At 39.0% G+C, this 19,727-nt stretch overlaps 1 protein-coding gene across 4 annotated transcripts in view; it reads left to right on the top strand.

The window, feature by feature from the left end:
- Positions 1-1,274: 1,274 nt before the first annotated feature.
- Positions 1,275-19,727, top strand: part of LRCH3 (leucine rich repeats and calponin homology domain containing 3) — a 124,084-nt gene continuing 105,631 nt past the window's right edge. For all 4 annotated transcript variants that reach the window (XM_039250873.1, XM_039250870.1, XM_039250871.1 and 1 more), the window contains exon 1: positions 1,275-1,594. In XM_039250873.1, the coding sequence (XP_039106804.1) occupies positions 1,333-1,594 (262 nt within the window). In that variant the 5' untranslated portion in view covers positions 1,275-1,332. The remainder of the gene's footprint in view (positions 1,595-19,727) is intronic.

A 19,727-nucleotide genomic window follows, 5' to 3' on the forward strand; every position in this document is an offset into this window, starting at 1 on the left:
TTTCACAACCTCTTCCATCTGGGAGTTGGGGGAAGTGCTAATCAGAGTTTGAAGGGTTAGGCTTTGAATGATGGATAGGCTCTCCAAACCTTATTTTCTTTTGCTGTCTCTTGAACTTTTTGGCTTGTGGCCTAAAATATTCACATGTACCATTATAAATCATACCTGGGTGTGTTCATATTGATACTCCTCCCGGTCTAGAATATTGCTTTCACCTTCCTACTGTTGCCTATTTCATAGCCTTCCATATTTTATCCAAAATTTCATTCATTCATGATGCAGATTCCATTTCTTTGTATTCGCATGGATTAACCTGGCTTCCCCTATTCAGCCCCTTTTTTGTGTTGTCCTACTATTATAGGTATGTTTGTCTGAATTCTATAATTAGATTGTAATCTCCTAGGAAAAGAGCGCTAACAGCCTCTTATTTCCCACAAATACTGGTTGGTTGTAGGGGAAATTTACATTAATGTAGCAGCAATGGCTTAAATGTGTAAAAGAATATGCTGGAGACTGGTTGCAATGTAAATGAGGCCTAATTCGTTTAAAGTGAAGTGATATTTTCCAGTTTTTCAATAATGATTTTGGGTTTTATCATTTCTTCCATTTTACCTCTAATTCCCACATTAATCTTAGATTATGGTCAGATTATCTCCCACCCCCCACCCCCGCCTCACTTTTGGTTCTAGACAAAAATTTAGACTTTAATGCCATTCATCCTGATTTGTTCAACAATAAAATCTTGCCTAAAGGACAAATATTATTTAACATGTTTGTTTCATTTTTGTTAAGAGCTATTTTTTATAAAAAGGAAAGAGGGCCCTAAACATTTATATACCCTTTGAATGAGGATTATGGAATTTGGGGGGCCAGGTTAGCATTTATTTTCTCCGAAAATAACAGTTAACAACATATCTGCATCTGAATCACTTGGTGTATAGAATGACAGAGTTGGGAAAATGTTTCCGTCGTATCCCAGGGTCCCCTCCTCTGGTAGCAACAGTGATAAGCCTTAATTTAATGCTTAATCGAACCCTTCAGTATTGGAGGAAGGCACGGAAGTTTTTGTGGAGAACATTGAAAGATATTTTTGTAGAGGCATTTTTAAAATGGTACTGGGAGCCTATAGTAGGGGATGCTCCAGATTGTGAGTTTTGATTTCCCTTGAAAACCTCGATGTAGGCCGGGGCAAACGCCTGGGTGTGCGGAGGGCCACTGCCGCCCAGCCCGTCAGGAGAGCCGTCCGGGGTCTGTTTGCCCCTTTCCCCGCCCACCCATCAGTTCTGGCGGCGCATGCGCTGAGCCGTGGGCCGGAGAGTTGTCGGCTGGGAAATGGCGGCCGCAGGCTTGGTCGCTGTGGCCACGGCTGCAGAGTACTCTGGTCCAGTGGCATCGGGAGGTAACCTCTCCGGTGTTAACTGTGGGCCAAGCTCCGGAGCAGGCCCTGGTTCTGGCCCGGGTTCGTGGAGCCGCTCCCTCGATCGAGCGCTGGAGGAGGCGGCTGTGACCGGGGTGCTGAGCCTGAGCGGCCGGAAACTGAGGGAGTTTCCCCGGGGAGCGGCCAACCATGACCTGACGGACACCACCCGGGCGGGTGAGTAGGGCACGGGGCATCCCTGCCAACCAGGGGCCTGGAACGCGGCGGGAGACAGCTCCAGCCGGTGGGAGGATTCGGGGGGTAGTTACAGCTACCGGTCCCATAGCGCCTGGTTGGGACCCGACTAACGGGGAGAAGCGGACTGCTCGGACCCACCCAGCCCCCTCCGGCCTGCGGGCCAGACCCCTAGCCTGGGGTGAGGCGGCAGACTGCTGCATCTCTCGGGGAAGGGGACCGTAGGGATAGACAGAGGGTGTTTTTCTCTGCTATAAAATTAATCTATGCTGCTACTGAAGTCGACCCTTGCCCCGCCCCGGTTTCTGCAGGCCCTTTCGAATTTGGGATGCCAGATTGACTATGCTAAGATTTGGGATTGTAGAGCGCCCTTAGTATTTCAGAACATTGGCCACTGCGTTGTTGGGGAAGCATTGATCTGACGACTGACGTTTCTTCAGAGTTGTTTTTAATGTGAGCCCTAAGGCTGTAACTTTTCTTTCTCCACCTTTATCTAGTTGACTTACCAAACGTACTTGTAGCAGTAACTAGAGCCAACCTTCAGACTTCCATCACATTTCTCATGCCCTCCCTGAAAAGTTGAGAGAAGAAAAGATACATAGATTGCCTACCCTATCTGTACTTAACGCTTTTCAAAAATGAACATTGCTTTGTACATATTTTTGAACACAGGAAAGGTAATAAGGAATTGGGTATTATTTGGTTTTCTCAATTGTAGAGAACAATGTCTGGTGACTGAGGCACTCAACATAATATGCTTTTCTTGTGTTTAAAATATAGCTTCCTTAGGGAGTAGATTAAAAACCGAGTCTATTCATGTTTTACACAAAGGAGGAAAAAAAATCCCCTACACAGGTTTGTGTAGTATGATATAGTTAAGTATTTTATTTAGATATAGTTTTTTTTTGCAACGAAAGAATGTGTAGTACTTTGTGTTTTAATTTATTCCATTTTATTTGATTTTAAAGTCTTTGATTTAGTAATTTTCTATGTGCACTCATTAAAGATTGATGGGTATTAACATATGATTCACTTGTTAGAAAAATAAACAGAACTGTTAAACTACTTCAAGAAACTGCTTTCCGGAGAAACTTTCACTCTAGTGTAAAATGGAAGAAATTAAATGTCTAATTATTTAATCTCTTTTGGGAACAGTGGTACTGAAGATAGTTTGTATTTTTAGTGGATGTTATTAAAATTAAACTTTCTTGCTAAGGTAAATATGAACAGCCACTTCCCTTCTGCATATGTTCTGATAGACAACATCCAAAATTGTTCATAGCCCAAATTACCTGATTCTGTTCAGGAGATGGCTATATGGCATATGATTATTTCAGAGATGGGTAATATAGCAATTTTATATTGGTGTGAGTCATTTCAGTATTACTACATTAAGCACGAAGCTAAAGAACAAGTTGGTTACAGGTGTTTATTTCATTTATTATCTGCTTTTAAATAATTATAGGACCAACATGTTTTGCTTTTAAGAAATATTTTATTAATTAACAAAGAAAACCCAAAGGCATTTTTGAAGAAAAAGAACTAATACCAATAAATTTTTTCCTTACTGTGCTCTGAATTATTTTATTTAAAAAAAATTTTTTTTGTTTTGTTTTTTGGTTTTTTTTAGTGTTTATTTATTTTGAGAGAGAAAGCAGGCAAACAGGGTAGGGGCAGACAGAATCCCAAGCAGGCTCTGTACTATCAGCACAGAGCCCAAAGTTGGGTTCGATCCCACAAACTGTGAGATCATGACCTGAGCTGAAATCAAGAGTCAGACATTCAGCCAACTGAGCCACTCAGACACCCCTAAAGATTTTATTTTTGAATAACCTCTATACCCAATGTGGAGCTCAAACTCACAACCTTGAGATCAAGAGTCACATGCTCTTCTGTTCTCCTGGCTGAGCCATGAGGCACCCGTCTAAGTTATTTTAAATGGATAATTTAATGCAGATTTCATCATTTATTGAATACACACTGTTTGCTGTTCATTGTGTTAGGTGTTTTAAAATACATTGCCTTGTTAAATGCTCAGAACAACCAATGGACTAAGCATTATTATCCCCACTTTATATGTGAGGAAGCCTTCAGAATTTACAGATGAGGAATCACTCAGAGAAGGTCCTATAATTGGTATTGGTGGTAGAATTTCAGCCCAGGTCCATCTAACTCTTTTCCTTTCTGCTATACCACACAGCCTTCCTATGTACAGATAGATATTACTATTCCTGTTTTTAGATAGTGAAATCAAGATTTGGAGATACCAGATAATTTGCTCAAAGACCTGTAGTTAAAGGCCAGGGAAGGCAATGTTAGCCAGGATTTGAGCCTACTTTGAGAGAACTCCAAAACTATAGTGTAGCTCTTATATCAGGTACTTTGATGGATTCAGACACAACTTTTGTTAACTAAAATGTTTTGTTAAGACTCTTTAAAATCTAAAGCCAGAAAAATTATTTGAATACTATATATACAGTATATATACGTCAAAGTTGTCATGTAGTCTGTTTTCTCATAACGTATAGTATCTGGTAGAACTACTATCCTTCAAGAGTTTATATTCTAAGAAACAGCAAATATTTCCCATACTACTTATAATTTGACATGATTAGAATTAATTAGCAACATTTTCTTGACGCTTTTCACTCTTATTTAAAAAAGTAGATTTTTTATGAAAAGGGAAATATTTATTTGGGAACAGATAATTTGATCCAGTGGACAACGAAAACCTTAGAAGGAAATCACAGAAGACTTCTTGGGGCAGAAAGGTTGGAAAGGATTTGCATAGGCAAAAATGAGAAGGAAAAACCAATTCCAGGCCGTGGTGGACAGCATGCAAAAATTCCTGGAGTATATGACATATCAGTTAATTTTGCCAGACCATTATACAACACCCTTTCATCTGATTTACAGTACTCCTGTTTTCCTAGGAAATCACTCCTCTCAGTTTCATGAATATCCTAGCCCAGCATAAGGGTGTGCACGTGACTAAGGCCAGACCTAGCTAATCAATGTAGTCCATCCTTCTGGCTACAGTGATTGCTCAGAGATAGAGACATTTTCCAGTGAGCACACATGACTGTTAATTCTGATTTTTTTTTATTGGAACTATTGAGAAAGAGGCATGATTTGGACCCTGGGATTGCTGAGAGAATAGAATGTGAGCCTGAAGCTTACTAATAAATGGAAGGCAGAGCCAAAAGATAGAAAGTGAGACCAAGTTCTGATGATAGTGTTTGAACCTTTGGTTTAATAGCCAGGCCTTAAGATAGTGCTGTCCTTGGATAACAAGTTAATAAATTCCCTTTTCTGCTTGATTTGAGCAGAATTTTTTGTTTCAAAATCAAGAGTCCTGACTAATACAGTAGTACTGCTTGTGATAATGTGGTCAGGTCAGTTTGGTCAGAAGAAATGATTGGACTAGAGAATATATGAGCTACCCTTTGCATATGTGGAAGCTAGATTGAGGATAGATTTATTGAGTTTGAGACAGGGAGACTAATCAGCATTCATTAATTCAACAGACATTTGCTAAGGAATTTTGTAAGTGCATATACATAGAGAGGACCAACACACTTTCTGTCCTCAAAGAATTCAAGGGATCTAATGGAGGAATAAATAAATGTGAAGATTATTTGACTTGTCTAGTAAGAGCAAAACTTTTATGTATAAGACATTATACTAACTATAATATAAAGGAAACAAAAATAAGAGGCTTTACCCTGTAAGAATTAAAAAACCCTAGTAATCTAGTTGGGTGACTACAATAATCTAAATCTCTGATAGAATGAAAAATAGATGTCATATTGGAAAATGAAAATGTACAAATACTGATTGAATGTATATATTTTAAAAAAGGACAGAAGGGGGCGCCTGGGTGGCTCAGTTGGTTGAGCTCTGACTTCAGCTCAGGTCATGATCTCACAGTTCGTGGGTTCGAGCCCCGCATCGGGCTCTGTGCTGCCAGCTAGCTCAGAGCCTGGAGCCTGTTTCGTATTCTGCATCTCCCTCTCTCTCTGACCCTCCCCTGCACACACTGCCTCTCTCTCTCTCTCTCTCTCTCTCGCTCTCTCACGCGCTCTCTCTCTCTGTCTCAGAAATAAATAAAACATTAAAAAAATTAAAAAAAAAAAGGACAGAAGGCATCAAAGATGACTTAGCTGTTAAATCTGGAGTATTAGGAAGATGGTGATGCTATTGATAATAATAATAGGTAACATTTATTGAACTGTTAGTATATTTCAAGTATTGTCTGAGCTGTATATTATAAAACATGCATTTACAACAACAATATGAATTGTAAGTGTATTTTAACCCCATTTTACACATGAAAAAGTGGAAACATTAATTTGATCAAGGTTACATAGCTAGTGACAATTGGGATTCAAATTCAGATACATCTAATCCTAAAACTTGTGTTTTTAATCAGTAAGCCATACTGACAAAGAAGTTTGCCAAACATAATTTTGGTTTGTTTGATACTTTTTTTAAAAAATATTTTTATTTATTTCTAGGAGAGAGAGAGAGAGACAGCGTGAGCAGGGGAGGGTCAGAGAGAGAGGGAGATACAGACTCTGAAATAGGCTCCAGGCTCTGAGCTGGCAGTCAGCACAGAGCCCGACGCGGGGCTCAAACCCACGAACCGCGAGATCATGACCTAAGCGAAAGTCGGACGCTTAACCGACTAAGCCACCCAGGCGTCCCTGTTTGATACTTTTAAATGGGTTATAGCACATCTAGTAAATCCTGTGCAATGAATAGGAATGTAAATCGGAGGGTGCCTGGGTGGCTCAGTCGGTTAAGCATCCCACTCTTGATTTCCACTCAGGTTGTGGTCTCACAGTTCATGAGATTGAGCCCTGTGTCAGGCTCTGTATTGACAGTGTGTAGCCTGCTTGGGATTCTCTCTCCCTCTTTTCTGCCCCTTCCCCATGCATGCACATATTCGTTCTCTCTCTCTGTCTCTCTCTCTCTCTCTCTCAAAATAATAAATAAACATTTTTAAAAAAGTAAATCTGGAGCCAGGCACCTCTAAATCTGAAGTTTTTAAGAGCAGATTCTTTTTACCCCATACATTTGAGAGAGTCATAATGAATAGTTTATGGAATTCTTGGAGAAAGAGTATGGAGAGTGAAAAAGCTGGTTTCTATCAACCATGGGATATACCAGCATTTAAAAAGGCAAGGAGTAGCATCAGTCTGAGAGAAAGTCCAGTTCCATAACTAGGTGTTTACTAGAATTCAGAAACTCCTAAAGCTGAAGGGACCATAATAGCCATCTCAGTTATTTTACAAACTAGAAGCAGTCTCAGAGGTTAAATGATGTGGTTAAGGTTACATAGTGAGATGGTGCTGTTTTACAGAAGGCAAATAGGGGTTATAGTTGAAGCTGTGAGAAATCTCTTCTTAATAGAAGGCAGAAAACAAGAAACTAAGAACCAGGCTTTGGGAAAAGACTGTAGTAGAAGGCAGGAGGGAGAGACTAAGATTACACCCAAACAGAAAACAAATTTGAGATGTAGTGGTGAGCTAAGATAATGCAGTGTTACTAAAGCTACAAGAATTGAGACTTTGAACAAGTGGATCCTTATTGCCTAGGTAAAGAAGAATGAGGATTGCTAAAAGGCCATTTAATTTTTTAAGGAAGCAGTCTGTAATTTGTCAAGGTAGCAATCTGTAAAATTACAGTTTCGTTAGTTTTGGAAATGCACACTGGAGTACCTGGTCTTAAGTAGAAATCATGTAGCTCTTGGATTCATGTGTATATTTTGTATCAGCCACAGTATATGTACTGTGAATTTTTCTAGAGCAGTGCTCTCCGGTATGGTAGCTATTAGCCATAGGTGGCTATTTAAAATAAGTTAAAATTTAAAAATTTGGTTCCTCACTCATGCCACATTTCAAGTACTTAGTACCCATGTGTGTCATTAGGTCCACTCTCTGTCATATTGGACAGCACAGACAGTAGAACCTTTCTATCATTGCAGAAGGTTATATTTGACAGTGATGCTGGGGCATACTGTTTGGACTAGAACTGAAATTTGTTTTCTGTTATTTATTTTCTAAAACATATCTCTCTTGGCAAGGTTTTTCTATATCCAAGACAGTAACCACCATGGTATCTAGAGCTGAAAACACTGTGTGTGCAATAATGGTGAGAAGGCAGAGGCAAAGGAAGGAGGTGACAGCAAATGGGGTCTGATCATAATAACATGAACCTGGGGGGGTATATACATTTTTCTTTTAGAAATAAAATCTTGTTAACAAAGACTGACATTTTTAAGCATGTCATCTTTGCCGCATGCATAGCGGCGTTAGTATATAGTTGACACATTTGCCACCCCCTGAAGCATTTGATGTGTTTAAATCAGGAAGAATATTCTAAGGGCCTCAGAAGTGAGGAAAGAGTAGAAAAGAGTAAAACTAATTATATTTGATTAATGAGACAGGTTCAGTTTAGTAGATCATTTCTTCTGATATTAACAGTTATACATGTTCATTGTGGTAGGAAAAGTTTTTTTTTTTAATTTTTTAAATGTTTATTTATTTTTGAGAGGACAGAACGAGACAGAGCTCAAGCAGGGGAGGGTCAGAGAGAGAGGGAGACACAGAGTCTGAAACAGGATCCAGGCTCCGAGCTGTCAGCACAGAGCTGGATGCCAGGCTTGAACCCATGAATCACAAGATCATGACCTGAGCTGAAGTTGGACGCTTAACTGACTGAGCTGCCAGGGCGCCCCGGAAAAGTTTTAAAGAAGACATAAAGATCAGTCATGATTCTACTTACCAGAAGTAAATTTAGTAGTAAACACTGGTTGGAACTCTTCCAAACATTTTCTTCACAAATGTACACATTCTTACTTTTAAAACATATTTTAAGTTTACTTATTTATTTTGAGAGAGAGAAAGAGAGGGCGAGCAGGGGAGGGGCAGAGAGAGAGGGGCAGAGAGAGGGAAAGAGAGAATCTGAAGCAGGCTCCGAACTGCCAGCTTGAAGCCCGGTACAGAGCTTGAACTCGTGAACCTGAGTGGAAACCAAGAGGCAGACACTTAACTGACTGAGCTACCCAGGCGCCCCTCTTTTTAATACATAAAAATGGGATCATAAAAGACTGTATTTTCATCTAATTTTTTTCACTACATGAAATATAATACCAGAAACAGTATCTGTAGCATAATTTTTAATGGTAGGGCACTGTATAGATACATTGTCATTTAATCTACCCTGTTTAAAAAATTTTTTTTTGATGTTTATTTATTTTTGAGAGAGGAAGACAGAGCATGAGCAGGGGAGGGTAGAGAGAGAGAGGGAAACAATGAATTCCTCTGAGCTGTCAGCACAGAGCCTGATGAGGGACTGGAACCTGTGAACCGCAAGATCATGACCTAAGCTGAAGTAGAATGCTCAACCAATTGAGTCACCCAGGTGCCCCTTATCTACCCTCTTGATGCACATTCGGATTGTTTTCAACTTTCAATATTACATATGGTATTGCTGAGAATAGCCTAGTATGTATGTATTTGCAAACTTATACAGTTATTTCCTCAGGATAAATTCCTAGACATAGAATTGCTTGGCTAAAAGGTATGCACAACTTAGGGGTTTTTATACACATTGTAAAGTTACCCTTCCAGAAGGATTGTTCAGTTTAGATGATATCATCAGCACATAGGAGTGGTGCACCCACTGATCTTCTGATTCATTTTGATCTGTGTCATTCTGATAGGTGAGATATTATATGTCTTCATTCTGTATTCATTGCAGCTTGAGGAATGTAGTTTTCTCTACACAAGAAGAAAAAGTATATAAATTGAGGGAGAAGAGGTTTTCTGTTTCTACCTTGTGTTGTAGAACCAGTTGATAACAAAGAATTGGAAGCTCTTTGTTCTTTCTGTTCTTTTTCTTTATTAAAAAAATTTTTTTTTTTTAATTTCTGAGAAGGAGAGAGAGAGAGAGACAGCATGAGCAGGGAGGGTCAGAGAGAGAGGGAGACATAGAATCTGAAACAGGCTCCAGGCACCCAGGCGCCTGGGAAGCTCTTTGTTCTTGTATATAAGCCCTGTATGCTTAATTTGAGATCTTTTATAATTATAATAGTAAGACATGTTTACTATAGAAAGTCTGGAAAAACAATACACAAGGGAAAGAAGGAAAGGTACTTCCAGTTTTTTTTCAATGCATGTACATATACATGCTGATACAAAGTATCAGCTTTTTATAGTTTACTTTTTCCATCTTATAGCATATTAGAAATATTGTGTCATGTCTGTTAACATTTCCTTGTAATAGAATTTAATAGCTGCACGGGGCGCCTGGGTGGCTTAGTCGGTTAAGCGTCCGACTTTCGCTTGGGTCATGATCTCGCGGTTCGTGGGTTCGAGCCCCGCGTCGGGCTCTGTGCTGACTGCCAGCTCAGAGTCTGGAGCCTGTTTCAGTCTGTGACTCCCTCTCTCTTTGACCCTCCCCTGCTCATGCTGTCTCTCTCTCTCTCTCCTAGAAGTTAAATTAAAAAAAAAAAAAAAAAAAAAGAATTTAATAGCTGCAGTTTGTACTAGGCAGATCCCTTGTATTGGACATTTAGGCTATTTCAAATACTTTATTATTATAAATAACACTATGAATATTTTTAATCTCTTATTATTTCTTTTGGATTAATTCCTAGAAGTGGAATTGTTCTAACAAATTGTATGCAATTTAAAAAACTTAAACAATTTACAAACAAAATTTCAAAAGCAGTTCCTCACAGGAATAGTGTTACAAATTGTATGTAGCCTGGCCAGGTTTAAAGACAATACACAAAAGCTTCATATTTTTTCCTTAAACATGAAAGTTGGCTTAACTCACATTTCAAACCTCTTTATATCTAACAGCTGCAGTCTCCCACATATAAAGAAGTCTTGGAATTTTCTTGAGAATTCTACTCTATATTTCCATGCTTGTTTTAATACAACTCTATGGCTTCAAATTACCAACCACTAGGGAAAACCAAACCAAATAAGTTTCTGTAATGTTTATTTTGTTGTTTTTCTGTAATCCCCTCCATCCTCTGGCCAGTACATATCCCAGTTTTAGAAGTATGGATATTAATATTGTATATGCTACTCTAGATAAAGTTTCTGTGGAAATATGCATATTGAATGAATGTGGGAACACTTTTCAGGAAATAACATAATACCCCTCTTATAATAATTTTACCTCCATTTGAAATGAGAACGCCTATAGTTCTGATATTCTCACCATATGCTTCTTCCTTTCTCTTTGCCTGAGGAACAGCACAGTTCTTATATTGTATTAACACAATAGGGAAGACTAAGGTAAAAAGACTTCTGTTACTTATCAACACATACATGCACACATTCATACATGCACACATACTTTTTATGAAGAGGCAGAGACCATGGGGGGAATCATGGCTGTTGGGTATAAAGGCATCGGAAATAATTTGTTTCAAGAGAGGAATCTAGTCTCAACTGTACTGGAATTTTTTTTTAATTTTTTAGTGTTTATTTATTTTTGAGAGAGAGAGAGGAGTGTGAGTGGAGGAGGAGCAGAGAGAGAGAGGGAGACACAGAATCAGAAGCAGGCTCCAGACTCTGAGCTGTCAGCACAGAGCCTGACATGGGGCTCGAACCCACGAACCATGAGATCATGACCTGAGCTGAAGTCAGATGCTTAATCGACTGAGCCACCCAGGTGCCCCCTGATGTTTTTTAAAAATAGTAAGAGTCATTTGTAGGATGGTACCTTTAGGTGGGGCGAGAAAATGAGTCATAGATCACTACAAAATCAATGTTGAGACTTTAGAAGAACAGCAGCAGTGTTGGGGCCAAGGATTTCATAGGGCTCATTTCTTTTTACTGTGGTTGTATTTGGGAGCTGAATGGTTAATGTTATCAAAGATGATAATGTGAAATAGGATTTTTGAGTAGTATTATAACATGTTCATTATTTTTTTCTCTATTTATGAAGCAGTTATTCCACTTAAGCTTAAAAAAATATGGCAAATGTGGTAATTCACACAAAGGAACATTATTTTGAGTTTCTGAAGTAGACAGCAATATCCAGTGCAATGCTACTAATTTTAGAATCATAAACTAGTCCTAAAACCTAAAAATTTAAGGTATTTCCTTATTCACTTTGAACTTTCTTCCTTGTTCTTCTAAATATTTTGAGTTTTATTACTTGAAGAAAGTCTTAAACCAAGGATTTTAACTGCTTTATTAAACTTATTTCTTGCAAATACTAAATAATAGACTTTTTTCCCATTAAAAACAAGTTTTAAAAGATGATCCGCACATCATAGCGAAAAAAGATAAGCCACAGAGTAAGAAAAGATTTTCAGTAAATACTCCAAGCAAGTACTACCTAGAATATGTGTAGGATTTCTACAGACAAGAAGACTGCCCAGTAGAAAACTGAGAAAACACGTAAACTGGTACTTTACTAAAGAGGAATTTCAAATGAGCAATAATGTGAAAAAGTGCTGAATCTTATTAGTAATCAAAGGAATGGAAAATAAAACCAAACTGAGGTACTACTCAAAAAACTGACAATACCAAGTACTGGAAAAAAGAGCACTGGGGATGTGCATACATTGCTAATGGGAATATTAATTCATGCATTGACTTTGAAAAATACTTAGTAAAATTAAAAATACACGTACTCTTTGACCCAGATATTCCAGACTCTGAGATGTATATCCCAAAGAAACTTGGATATATTGGCTTAAAACAGCACCCATTTATTATCTTCCAGTTCTATAGGTCAGAAGACTGGACTCAGCTGACTTATCCACTCGGGGTCTTACAATGCCAAAATCAGAGTGTTGGTCAGGCTGGATTCTTATCTGGAGACTTGGTCCAGGATCATTCAGAATTCAGGTTCTCACAGTTATAAAACTGAGGTCTCTGTTTTCTTGCTGGTTGTCACCTTTAGGTCACTCTGGGGTCTTGGAGGCTACCTGTATTCCTTACTGTGGCCCTCTCCACCTTCAAGCCAGCAATGGTGTGTCTCATTGTCATGCTTAGAATCATTAACTTCTGCTACCAGCCAGAGGGCTCATGTGATGAGACGGAGTCTAGCCAGATGATCTCTCTTTAGTTTAATTCAAAGTGAGTTGACTAGTAAGCTTAATTATATCTTCAAAATCTGTTTTGCTAAATATGGATCATAGAGTATATATCATATTTATAGTCCCAGGGACTTGGGTGGGACATCTTGGGAAGGGGGACCATGTAGGATCTGGTTTACCATAGAGAGTTCTGTTTTACTCTCTTTATTGTACAACACCTAGTACAATACCAAATACCCTTTGAGAATGTGTTGAGTGGATGGTTGGATGAAAGGATTAATAGATAAGTGAGTGAAAGAGAAGGTGAAAACAGGAATGATTTAGAGTCTATTCATTTTCTTAGCTTGGAAAATGACAATTGACTTCTGTGTTACTGGGTTTAATGGACACCGTTGGGACTTTAGGGACATAGTAGATTCAATTACCAAAACATTCATGGGGTGCATGGGTGACTCAGTTGGTTAAGCATCCAACTCTTGATTTTAGCTCAGGTCATGATCTCATGGTTGTGAGATTGAGCCCCAATCAGGCTCCGTGCTGAGTGTGGAGCCTGCTTGGGATTCTCTCTCTCCCCTCTCTCTTTGCCCCTCCCTGCCTCACATTCTCTCTCTCTCTCTCTCTCTCTCTCTCTCTCTCTGTCTCTCTCTGTCTCTCACTCTCTATCAAAAAACAAAACAAAAAATAAACAAACAAAAACATTCTCAAGGATAACACCAGTGAATATGCTACCCTTTGATGTCAAAAAGTCAAGCATCCAGACTCTCTTTAATTGTTGTCATAGAGGATAAGAGAGTTGCTACATGTGCTAAAATTCAGTCCCTCAAAATATAACCCAGCTGTGGCAGTAAGAATTTCTAGGTCTGTGCAGAATTTCAAAGTAAGATCTTGATTTACTAATGAAAGAAATTTTAAACTCCTTATAGTGAAGTAGACTCTCCATATATATTCAATAATTATAACTTTGATAATTATGCAAGTCTCAGTTGTCTAATAGGAATCTTAGCCTCATAAGTATGTGATGCTTTTTATGACTTAATAACATTGTGATTTCTGGCCCTTTATTATCAAGTGACGAACTGTAGTCTATTCTCAAACCCAGGTGCGGGCAACATCACCTGTCGCACTTTTAGAAATGTACATTTCTGTGTCCAGACTCTAAAAAGAGTTTGATTCAGGAGATCTGGGGTAGAGTTCTTTTTTTTTTTTTTAATGTTTTATTTATTTCTAGGAGAGAGAGAGAGAGAGAGAGAGAGACAGCGTGAGCAGGGGAGGGTCAGAGAGAGAGGGAGTCACAGACTGAAACAGGCTCCAGGCTCTGAGCTGGCAGTCAGCACAGAGCCCGACGCGGGGCCCAAACCCACAAACTGCGAGATCATGATCTAAACGAAAGTCGGACGCTTAACCAACTAAGCCACCCAGGTGTCCCTAGGGTAGAGTTCTTGATGCTGCATTTTTTAAATTTTTTTTTTAATGTTTTATTTATTTCTAGGAGAGAGAGAGAGACAGCGTGAGCATGGGAGGGTCAGAGAGAGAGGGAGATACAGACTCTGAAACAGGCTCCAGGCTCTGAGCTGGCAGTCAGCACAGAGCCCGACGCGGGGCTCGAACCCACGAACCGCGAGATCATGACCTAACTGAAAGTCGGACGCTTAACCGACTAAGCCACCCAGGCGCCCCTGAAGCTGCATTTTTAACAAGCACCTGATTGTGCGATGCAAGTGACCTAAGAACTACCACCTGAGAAATTCTTCCTTAGATTTTGCTACTTTAAAATTCATTTAGGACCCTTACTTTACTGCATTTTATGAGGGTATCATGAAGTTCTAAAATGTATTTCTTAAGTTAATCTTTAGTTTAAATGTTTATTGTTTTTAAATTTATTTGGGGGAAGAGAGAGGGAGAGGGAGAGAGAGAGAGAGAGAGAGAGAGAGAGAGAGAACACAAGACGGAGAGGGACCGAAAGAGAGGCAGAGAGAGAATCTCAAGAAGATCTCACAGCTGTGAGATCATGACCTGAGCCAAATTCAAGAGTCAGACACTTAACCAGCTAAGCCACCCAGGTGCCCCTAATCTTTATTTTGCAGTTGGTTAGTGTTTATTTTGTGTAATTGTGTTATTAGCTTGCTTCTGTTTATTTATTAAAAGAGCTCATGAAAGCCTGGCGTTTTCTGTTTCTCATCACTTAATATTTTTGTATGAAACCTGAATAATTTATTCATTAATATGAAATGTTAGTATTGAGTGACTCAGTGGATCTTAGGTTTAACATATTTAATATGAGTTAAACTTTAATATAATGTACTGATAAAATTTAATTGAGCTATCCTTGACTAGAAACACTGATGTTTTAAATGTTTTCCTAGTTTTAGAAATTTTGGTATTAAAATAACACCACACAAGTTTCTTTCTTTTTTCCATTAAGTAGATAGATGTTTATTGAGAATTTAGAAGTTTTAGGCATCAGGAATGTTACAGTAAGCAAGACAGACACAATCCCAACTTCATGGCACTCATGTTCAATGAAAACCCCAAATCACACAGGACACAGAAAAGGGTCCCTAATCCAAATTGAGGATGATCAGAAGAGGTCCCATTAAAGTCCTGAAACTTCCATTGACTCTTTTTTTTTTAAATTTTTCTATTGTAAAATTATTTATTTAGTATTTGTTATTTATTTATAAATTTGCATGCACGCTAGTTAGCATATAGTGCAATAATCATTTCAGGAGGAGATTCCAGTGATTCATCCCCTATGTGTAATACCCAGGGTTCATTCCAACGGGTATCTTTTCTTAATGCCCCTTTCCCATTTAGCCCATCCCTCGATCCACAAACCCCTCCAGAGTTTGTTCTCTGTATTTAAGAGTCTCTTATATTTTGTCCTCCTCCTTGTTTTTATATTATTTTTATTTCCCTTTTGTTCATCTGTTTTCTATCTTAAATTTCCACATATGAGTGAAGTCATAATGATATTAGTCTTTCTCTGACTAATTTTGCTTAGCATAATACCCTCTGGTTCCATCCATAAATCTTCTTTAGGTGATGTGTGGAAGAAACTGATTGAGAATGCAGGAGTAACTATAGGGAGAAACATTTTGATCACTGATACGCTTTAGAACTACCCAAATGAATTACATTGAGGGTAGTCAAAATAGATCACTCCACCATAGTCACTGCATAAAATGCAGTTAAGTTTGACACATGACATATTGGGTGTTATGAAAACAAATACAGTACTGAATTTAGTCTCTTAGGAAAAAATTAAGGAGTTACTTTGTTGAAAAAAATATAAAAGTCATTTAGGAAAATAGGAATTTTTTACATCTTAAAGATGTTTTTGTTAGGTAAGCGAAAGTTTTTATTCAATTAAAAAAACCTGTTTTTAATTAAAGTGTTAGTCGACATATATTATGTTAGTTTCAAGTGTACACCATAGTGATCAACAATTCTATATATTACTAACTACTCACAACAATAAGTGTAGTCACCATCTATCACCATGTAAAATTATTACAATATTATTGACCATATTCCCTCAGCTATAATTTTCATCCTCATGATTTATTTATTTATTTATTATTATTATTTTTAATGTTTATTTATTTTTGAGAGAGAGAGAGAGAGCGTGAGCAGAGAGGGGCAGAGAGAGAGGAAGTCACAGAATCTGAAGCAGTCTCCAGGCTCAGAGCTGTAAGCACAGAGCCTGACATGGGGCCTGAACATGTGAACTGCGAGATCATAACCTGAACTGAAGTCAGATGTTTAACCAACTGAGCCACCCAGGTGCCCCCACACCCCAATGGCTTATTTTATTTAAAAATAATTTTTTTTTATGTTTTATTTTTGAGAGAGAGAGAGGGAGACACAGAATCTGAAGCAGGCTCTGGGCTCCGAGCTGCCAGCACAGAGCCTGACATGGGGCTCGACCCCACGAATTGTGAGATCGTGACCTGAGCCAACGTCGGATGCTTAACTAAGCCACCCAGGCGCTCCTCCAATGACTTATTTTATTTTAGTTTTAGTTTTAGTTTTTAGTAGTTTATTGTCAAGTTGGTTTCCATATAACACCCAGTGCTCATCCCCACAAGTGCCCTCCTCCATGCCCATTACCCCCCCCCTTCCCTCTCCCCCATTCCCATCAGCCCTCAGTTTGTTCTCAGCATTCAAGGGTTTCTCATGGTTTGCCTCCCTCCCTCTCCCCAACTATTTTTCCTTTTCTTCTCTCCGATGGTCCTCCGTTAAGTTCTTCCTAATCCACCTATACGTGCAAACATATGGTATCTGCCCTTTTTTCTCTGCCTGACTTATTTCGCTCAGCATAACAACTTCAAGTTCCATGCATGTTGCTACACATGGCCAGATTTGATTCTTTCTCATTGCCATGTAGTATTCCATTGTATAGATAAACCATATCTTCTTGATCCATTTGTCAGTTTATGAACACTTAGGCTCCTTTTCCATGTTTTGGCTATTGTTGAGAGTGCTGCTATGAACATTGGGGTACATGTGCCCCTATGCATCAGTACTCCTGTATCCCTTGGGTCAATTCCTAGCAGTGCTATTGCTGGGTCATAGGGGAGTTCTATTATTGATTTTTTTTTATTTTATTTATTTATTTTTTTATTTTTATTTCTTTCTAGGAGAGAGAGAGAGAGACAGCGTGAGCAGGGGAGGGTCAGAGAGAGAGGGAGACACAGAATCTGAAACAGGCTCCAGGCTCTGAGCTGGCAGTCAGCACAGAGCCCGACGCGGGGCTCGAACCCACGAACTGCGAGATCATGACCTAAGCGAAAGTCGGACGCTTAACCGACTAAGCCACCCAGGCGCCCCTATTATTGATTTTTTGAGGAACCTCCACACTGTTTTCCAGAGGGGCTGTACCAGTTTACATTCCCACCAACAGTGTAGGAGGGTGCCCGTTTCTCCACGTCCTCGCCAGCATCTAGAGTCTCCTGATTTGTTCATTTTAGCCACTCTGACTGGAGTGAGGTGGTATCTCAGTGTGGTTTTGATTTGTATTTCCCTGATGAGAAGTGACACTAAGCATCGTTTCATGTGTCTGTTGGCCTTCTGGATGTCCTCTTTGGAGAAGTGTCTGTTCATGTCTTCTGCCCATATCTTCCCTGGATTCTTTGTTTTTCAAGTATGGAGTTCAGGGGTGCTGGGGTGGCTCAGTGGATTAAGGAGCTGACTTTGGTTCAAGTGTGGAGTTTGGTGAGTTCCTTATAGATTTTGGATACTAGCCCTTTATCTGATATGTCATTTGCAACTATCTTTTCCCATTCTGTCGTTTGCCTATTAGTTTTATTGATTGTTTCGTTTGCCGTGCAGGAGCTTTTTATCTTGATGAGGTCCCAATAGTTCATTTTTTTTCTCTTGATTCCCTTGCCTTTGGGGATGTGTCAAGTAAGAAATTGCTGCGGTTGAGGTCAAGGAGGTTGTTTCCTGCTTTCTCCTCTAGGATGTTGATGGTTTCCTGTCTCACATTCAGGTCCTTTATCCATTTTGAGTTTATTTTTGTGTATGGTGTGAAAAATGATCTAGTTTCATTCTTCTGCATGTTGCTGTCCAGTTCTCCCAGCACCATCTGTTAAAGAGGCTGTCTTTTTTCCATTGGATACTCTTTTCCGCTTTGTCAAAGATTAGTTGGCCATACGTTTGTGGGTCCAATTCTGAGTTCTCAATTCTCTTCCCTTGGTCTATGTGTCTGTTTTTGTGCCAATACCATACTGTCTTGATGATTAGAACTCTGTAGTAGAGGCTAAAGTCTGAGATGGTGATGCCTCCCATTTTGGTTTTTTTTCTTCAGTATTACTTTGGTTATTCGGGGTCTTTTGTGGTTCCATACAAATTTTAGGATAGTTTGTTCTAGTTTTGAGAAGAATGCTGGTGCAATCTTGATTGGGATTGCATTGAATGTGTAGATTGCTTTGGGTAGTTTTATTTATATTTATTTTAACAATATTCTTTTAACAATATTTATTCTTCTGATCCACGAGCATGGGATGTTTTTCCATTTCTTTGTGTCTTCTTTCTTTTTTTTTTAATTTTTAAAAATTTATTCCTGAGAGAGAGAGATAGAGAGAGGAAGAGGGAGAGAGAGAGACAGCGAGACCGTGTGAGCAGGGGAGGGTCCGAGAGAGGGAGATACAGAATCCGAAACAGGCTCCAGGCTCTGAGCTAGCTGTCAGCACAGAGCCCAATGCGGGGCTTGAACCCACTGAGGGATCATGATCTGAGCCAAAGTCGGATGCTCAACCGACTGAGCCACCCAGATGCCCCTCTTTGTGTCTTCTTCAATTTCCTTCATAAGTTTTCTATAGCTTTCATCATACAGATCTCTTATATCTTTGGTTAGTTTTATTCTTAGGTATTTTATGGTGTTTTGTGAATGGGATTAGTTTCTTTATTTCTCTTTCTGTTGCTTCATTATTGGTGTATAAAAATGCAACCAATATCTGTACGTGATTTTGTACCCTGCAACTTTGCTGAATTCTTGAATCAGTTCTGGTAGGCTACTGGTGGAGTCTGTCGGGTTTTCTATGTAGACTATCATGTCGTCTGCGAAAAGTGGAAGTTTGACTTCTTCTTTGCCAATTCCGATGCCTTTGATTTCCTTTTGTTGTCTGATTGCTGATCTAGGACTTCCAGCACTATGTTAAACAACAATGGTGAGAGTGGACATCCCTTTCATGTTCGTGATTTCAGGGGGAGGCTCTCAGTTTTTCCCCATTGAGGATGGTGTTAGCTGAGGGCTTCTAATAGATGGCTTTTATGATGTTTATTTTATAACTGGAAGTTTGTACCTCTTAATTTCCTTCTCTTATTTTGCCCAATCCCCCCACTCTCCTCCCCTCTGGTTTTGTTTGTTCATTTTGTTTTTTAGATTTAACATATAAGTAAAATCTTACAGTATTTGTCTTTCTCTGAGTAACCTATTATACTTAGCACAACATCTTCTAGGTCCATTCATGTTGTAGCAAATGGTAAGATCTCATTCTTTTTTATAGCTGAGTAATTTATGTATATAATGTGTGTGTG

This window comes from Hyaena hyaena, unplaced genomic scaffold, assembly GCF_003009895.1.
Source record: "Hyaena hyaena isolate Hyena2069 unplaced genomic scaffold, ASM300989v1 scaffold_382, whole genome shotgun sequence".
Taxonomy (NCBI): Eukaryota; Metazoa; Chordata; class Mammalia; order Carnivora; family Hyaenidae; genus Hyaena; species Hyaena hyaena.